At 38.4% G+C, this 6,029-nt stretch overlaps 1 protein-coding gene across 1 annotated transcript; it reads right to left on the bottom strand.

Annotated features, from left to right (window-relative positions):
• Nucleotides 1-574: 574 nt before the first annotated feature.
• mRpL2 (mitochondrial ribosomal protein L2) lies at nucleotides 575-6,012 on the bottom strand. The gene is made up of 6 exons (XM_034977306.2): nucleotides 5,646-6,012; nucleotides 4,504-4,616; nucleotides 3,625-3,760; nucleotides 3,052-3,132; nucleotides 2,365-2,496; nucleotides 575-825 (listed from the first exon to the last, which is right to left on the bottom strand). Exons 1-6 carry the CDS (start codon nucleotides 5,869-5,871, stop codon nucleotides 620-622), a joined length of 894 nt encoding a protein of 297 aa, XP_034833197.1. The 5' UTR covers nucleotides 5,872-6,012; the 3' UTR covers nucleotides 575-619.
• Between the last annotated feature and the right edge of the window lie 17 nt (nucleotides 6,013-6,029).

Raw genomic sequence — 6,029 nt, 5'->3', positions numbered from 1 at the left:
AATTCACAGAATCATGCACCGTGGAAAGCCACGATAAGCGTACTTTGACATGCTCAGACTTAAGATAAGAAGACAAAGGAGACAGTGGCGCCGATTCTGTTGTCTTTATCTAAACTAAATTTAGAGTATATGCATCTATTTCTTTTTAATGTTGTTAATAAAAGACGGAACATGAATTTTACATTTAAAAATTCTAAATTTTAGTGCACGCTACAAATTTAAACAATAGGCTCGCGACTGGCAGCTAAAGTCAACAGGTTTGACAGCTCTAAATTGAATTTAAACCTGTCAAACTGTGTCTATCCTTCTCATATTACAATGGTAAGAAGAGGAAGCGAGTACTTTAAATTTAGGTGTGCTTAGAATCAGTGCTAGTGTTATATCGCTGGCATAAATCTGTTTTCACTCAAACTGAAGTCTGAGCAAAGTCAAATTACGCCCTATAGATTTCATCCCTATCTAAAGAAATCTACCAAGGTATAGGTGCAGACCTATACCTTACTAGATTTCTTTTCTGAGTATTGGAACATTATAACAGTGGGGGGAAGGGGGGAGGGGGTAAATAAAATTCAAATTAAAACTGCATTACTTATAATTTACTTTGATCTAACAACATTAATTAAGGGGTCATATTCAAAACAATAGCTGGCAGTGGGAACTTTTTCCGGTTATGAATTTCTTTCACTGGTTTTGGAGGTCGGATCTTCCTGCCGTGTCTGCCGTCCTTCCTTTTCCATAGACCAGACCGTGGCCTGTTGCCGAGCCATCTGTTGCGTTGAGGGGAACCTATTGGTGTATTTCCATGGTCTACGTTTGATAGACGACCTGGAGAAATCAGAAGTTGTGGTAAGAATTTTACCGGATAGTTACCAGATATCTGTTTCATCTCAACAAATAGATATAGTACGCGGCCGAAAGTAATGTACATCGGCCTTTAGAATGACATTTCGGCTTTGTAGGGCGTTGTCTCTATCACGCATACCTATATGACGTTTTGTCGTTCTCACAGACAGGGACAACGCTCTACAACTCTGCTATCTCCTTCTAAAGGTCGATGTACATTACTTGGCCGCTTACTGTAAATCTCTACAGAGTATAAGACAAAGTCGCTTCCCGCTGTCTGTCCGCTTATCACGCAACGGATTTTAATGCGGTTTTCATCAATAGATAGAATGATTCAAGAGGAAGGTTTATACATATAGTATAATAATTGTTTTGTGTTAATTTGTTAAAATATGACGATACCTAACTGTCCCAAGATGTCAAGAAATCAAGCCCTGAGAGCTTTCATCGAAAATGCTGTCAGTATTGAAATCCGAATAAGATGTGATAGTGTGATAGATAGGTTAGGATGTCTGCCTTCTAATCGGAGGTCGGGGTTCGATCCCGGGAACGCACCTTTAACTTTTCGGAGTTATGTGTGTTTTAAGCACCGAGTAGTAAACTGGATAAACGTCTGTGGTTTTAAGCAATTAAATATCACTTGCTTTAATGGTGAAGGAAAACATCGTGAGGAAACCTGCATGCCTGAGAGTTCTTCATAATGTTCTCAAAGGTGTGTGAAGTCTACCAATCCGCACATGGCCAGCGTGGTAGACTATGGCCAAACCCTTCTCACTCTGAGAGGAGACCCATGCTCTGTAGTGAGCCGTCAATCATCAAATCAAGATTGAAGTCCGTGCTGAGGTGACTGACAGGGCGGGTGGCCCAGTCTAGTGACTAGGCGACCCGCCCTGTCAATTTCGCACACACTTTCGCATTTATAATAGAGGTAGTCCCCTATTATAAATGCGAAAGTGTGTTTGTTTGTTGGTTTGTCCCTTAATCACGTTGCAACGGATCAACGGATCGACGTGATTTTTTGCATGGGTATAGTCAAAGACCTGGAGAGTGACTACTTTTTATCCCGGAAAATTAAAGTTCTCACGGGACTTTCAAAGACCTAAATCCACGCGGACGAAGTCACGGGCATAAGCTAGTTATAAATAACTAGCGACCCGCCCCGGCTTCGCATGGGTGGCAATGTAGATACTTATGTAGTGTCACTTCCATACTAATATTATAAATGCGACCACCGCAGCCTCCGTCTCGTTTTTTGCGCGTAATATTTGTTAAATTTCGATGGAAGCTTGATTTCTTCCGACATATTGTTCAAATATCGTCATATTTCAATAAATTAACACAAATCAATATTAAATTATGCCTATAAACCTTCCTCTTGAATCACTCTATCTATTGGTGAAAACCGCATTAAATTCCATTGCGTTGTTTAAAAGATCTACGCGTTCATACATACAGACAGACAGCGGGAGGCGACTTTATTTTATACTATGTGTAGAGAAGTAAGTTTGTAGCAGAACATACCAACAACTGCCATGCAGTGCTCGTCGAAGCTGAACAGCCTCTTGGAAGGCATCTGCACCACGATCCGGCCGTTCTGCCGCCGCAGTATCGTGCCGTGCGTGCCTGCCGCGTGAATGTACAGACCGCCCATGCCTAATAGGTTAAACATAATATAAACACTTTCTAAAGATAAATCAATTTTTAGAGTTCCGTACCTAAAAGGAAAAACGGCACCCTTATAGGGTCACTTTGTTGTCTGTCTGTCTGTTGGTCTGTCAAGAAACTTACAGGGTACTTCCCGTTGAATTAGAATCATGAAATTTGGCAGGTAGGTAGGTCTTATAGCTGACATTCGGGGAAAAATCTGAAAACCGTGAATTTGTGGTTACATCACACAAAAAAAAATTAAATTGTGGTCATGAACTAATAATTAAATTTTTAACTTTCAAAGTACGATTACTAACAAAGTGGGGTAGGTATCTTATGAAAGGGCTTTACCTGTACATTCTAAAACATATTTATTTATATTTTATTTTATGCATAATAGTTTTTGATTTATCGTACAACTGTCAAAAAAAGTACGACTGTAGTACGGAACCCTCGGTGCGCGGGTCTGTCCCGCACTTGGCAGGTTTTTTTTTTTGCCTGTGAGGTGTGTGGTCGGCCTAAGTTACGTTATACGTATACAGTTTAAAAAATAAGATATACCTGGTTCTTTTTCAATACAATGGACTATTGTACCAAGTGGCAAAGCTCCCAAAACATAAGCATCTCCTTCATTTGCTCTAACTGTAACAAATAATAAAATTATAGTTTTTTTTCTCCATAGAAAAATCTATAAGTGGTTATTTTTTAATTTAGATTCTTCCTGGCGCAGTGGTAAGCGCTGTGATCTTTTATGTAATGGGAGATGCCGGGTTTGACTCCTGGCAGGAGCAATTTGGGAATTTATAATTTCTAACTTGTCTCTGGTTTGGTCTGGTTCAGCCGGAGCTAGTCACCACTCTACCGGCAAAACCAATGCCGCCAAGCGATTTAGCGTTCCGGTAGGATGCCGCGTAGAAACCGATAAGGGAGTATGGGTTTAATAAAACTGCCATATCCCTTCCAAGTTAGCCCGCTTGCATCTTAGACAGCATCATCACTTACCACCAGGTGAGATTGCAGTCAAAAGCTAACTTGTATGGGAATAAAAAATTTCAAGATCTAGATTAGGCTGTGTATTGTCTGTCAGTCAGTAACAGTATTATTATATACAGAATAGATTATGTTTCAGTGTACCAGGTATCCGAGGGAGATGTCTGGAAGTTTTAATGATATCACCAGCTTTCATGTTCTCAGTGGCCAGTATGTATTTCAGCTTGTCACCCACTGCCACCAGTGCTACGTGGGCCGTTCTACACCCACATTCTAATACCTGCAACATTATATACATAAGAAATAAAGGTAGGCAAGCGACTGATCAACCAATCATGCTGCTCCCGAGGGTAGATATCTCCTTGGAGCCCCTTCAGATCCGTTCAGTAGTTTAAGCTGCACGTTGATAGATCATTCAGTCACCTTTTCTTTTTATTCACAAGTGAAACCAGCCTACTGTTCATTTACAATCCAAAGCAAGAGAACCATTTTCTGCTGTGAGATGGTCGAAAGCTGTGCTAAAATATTGTTCTTAATCACTTCTAATATTTTAGGTTTGTAAAAAAACTATACACTTGATTCTTATTATTATTGGTCAGAAAGTATTTTAATGGAGTTAACAATAGCTATTGATAATATTGTAGCTTCATATGAGATGGTAGCTTTATTGCTACTACCATCTAGCCTATGGGCTAATAAGTAATATTATTCTAGCTTAAACTTCTACTTATGATTAATTTTTAAATCTAATTTACAGTCCAGTAACTGTCCTTAGTTTATTCTAACACGTACTTACAGTTCACTATGTTCTTGTGACCTAGAAAAATAAAGTAGCACAAGCACTATTACACAAACGCTGCACTTATGTACTTTTTAACACTAATTCGAACGGCTTGGTTCTTTTGAGCCTCCTTTTGATGTCCATGTTATCTAGAAGCTTCACAGCCTCCAAATTAACATGATGGCGAAGTCGATGTTGGTAGCTTCTGCGTACTTTTGGATGATTTTGTTTGAAGAATATACCTGAATAACTTTTTCTTCCTGTGGTGGGCCTTCTGTTGGCCCATCTCTGACCCACGCAATCCAATGGTACTTGTGCTTGATTCCTCCGCCAATACCTTTTGCTACCATTCTCCCTAAAAATATTCAAAACTAAAAGATATTCATATTAGGTCATGTATTGATTCCTATTCAATAACTAGCTGATGCCTGCGACTTCGTCCGCGTGAAATTATGTTTTTAAAATCCTGTGGGAACTCTTTGATTTTTCGGTACAAAAAAAAAGTAGCCTAAGTCACTTTCCAGGTCTTGTATAGAAGCAGGCGTTACTTTGCGGAAGTCCATGATATACAATGAACCAAAAGCTTAATTTGCTGTAATCCGCAGCGGATTACAGCAAATTAAGCTTTTGGTTCATTGTACTTTCCAGGTCTTTATCTAAACCCATATAAAAATCACATCAATCCGTTGCACTGTTGCGACGTGATTGAAGGACAAACCAACAAAGAAACACACTTTCGCATTTATAATAAGGGTACTGATTTAAAAGAAACTAATTAGAAGATTAAAAATCTAAATCCAAATTCTAATCTTTATAGCCTTCTTCCCAACTTGAAATTCAGAAGATAGGTTCCTTCTATAATGTAGGCATCAGCGAAGGGTTTTGAGAAATCCACCCAAAAAGAGGTGAAGGGGGGGGGGTTGGAAGGTTATATGAAAGTCCGATGTTTTTTGCATTTAAATTATTAGTTTAAAATTTTTAAAACCTGTATGAGCTTGTACTTCTTTAGAAAATTGGGGTGGTTTTCTAAAGAAATGGTTGATAGAAATGGGAAATATCGAGTAACTGTTATTGTTATTATAAGAATTTTGAAAGTAGGTTTTTTCGAGCACTAATGTAATCAGCTAAGGAAGGATTTTACAAAAATCCCCTCTTAAGGTGAAATTGTTGGAAGATTTAATTTTTATGGGATAAAACGTCATACACGGAGATGGACATAAAGCTTATGTCCATCTCCAAAGTGCAAGCTATCACAGTACCAAATTTCGTTAAAATCGGTTAGGCGGATAGCCCGTGGAAAGGTAACAGACAGACATAATACTTTCGCATTTATAGTATGGATGATTATTATTTATATTTCTTTATTGATAGGTTAGTAATTTACCTGAAACAGGATCCCGTCCAGCTAGATTGGTAACTTCCAAAGGTTTTACAGTATATTCTTCTGGGAAATGAACTGTTCTTCGATAGCTTATTCCAAATCCAGGTTTAGGCTTTACAGGCTTCGGCATACTTGCATATCGAACTGCGGTTATTTGTACCGTTTTTCTACCAATAACACTCGACGTTGCACCTAAAGTTAAACTTGCAAATAGCCTATTTAAAGCCATCGCAACTTACATTAAAATTCTGTTCAGATTATTTTTATTTTTTATAACCTACAAAAACCAGACAATACAAAAGTGAATTTTGACCACATTTTGACATTGACAAAAAAATTACACTTGACAGATAGAGCAAAAACGAGAAACCAAATAACACTGCAGAC

The sequence above is a fragment of the Maniola hyperantus genome, chromosome 17 (genome assembly GCF_902806685.2).
Source record: "Maniola hyperantus chromosome 17, iAphHyp1.2, whole genome shotgun sequence".
NCBI lineage: Eukaryota > Metazoa > Arthropoda > Insecta > Lepidoptera > Nymphalidae > Maniola > Maniola hyperantus.
Note: the sequence above shows the minus strand (reverse complement) of the source record. Positions and strands in the feature narration are given on the sequence as shown.

Excerpts from the sequence above, each read along its gene's own strand:
- mRpL2 (XM_034977306.2), bottom strand. The coding sequence starts at position 5,871 with ATGGCTTTAAATAGGCTATTTGCAAGTTTAACTTTAGGTGCAACGTCG. Across the intron at positions 4,617-5,645 it reads TGGACGGGATCCTGTTTCAG|GGAGAATGGTAGCAAAAGGT; the intron begins GTAAATTACTAA and ends GAATATTTTTAG. Across the intron at positions 3,133-3,624 it reads ACATCTCCCTCGGATACCTG|TTAGAGCAAATGAAGGAGAT; the intron begins GTACACTGAAAC and ends TATTTGTTACAG.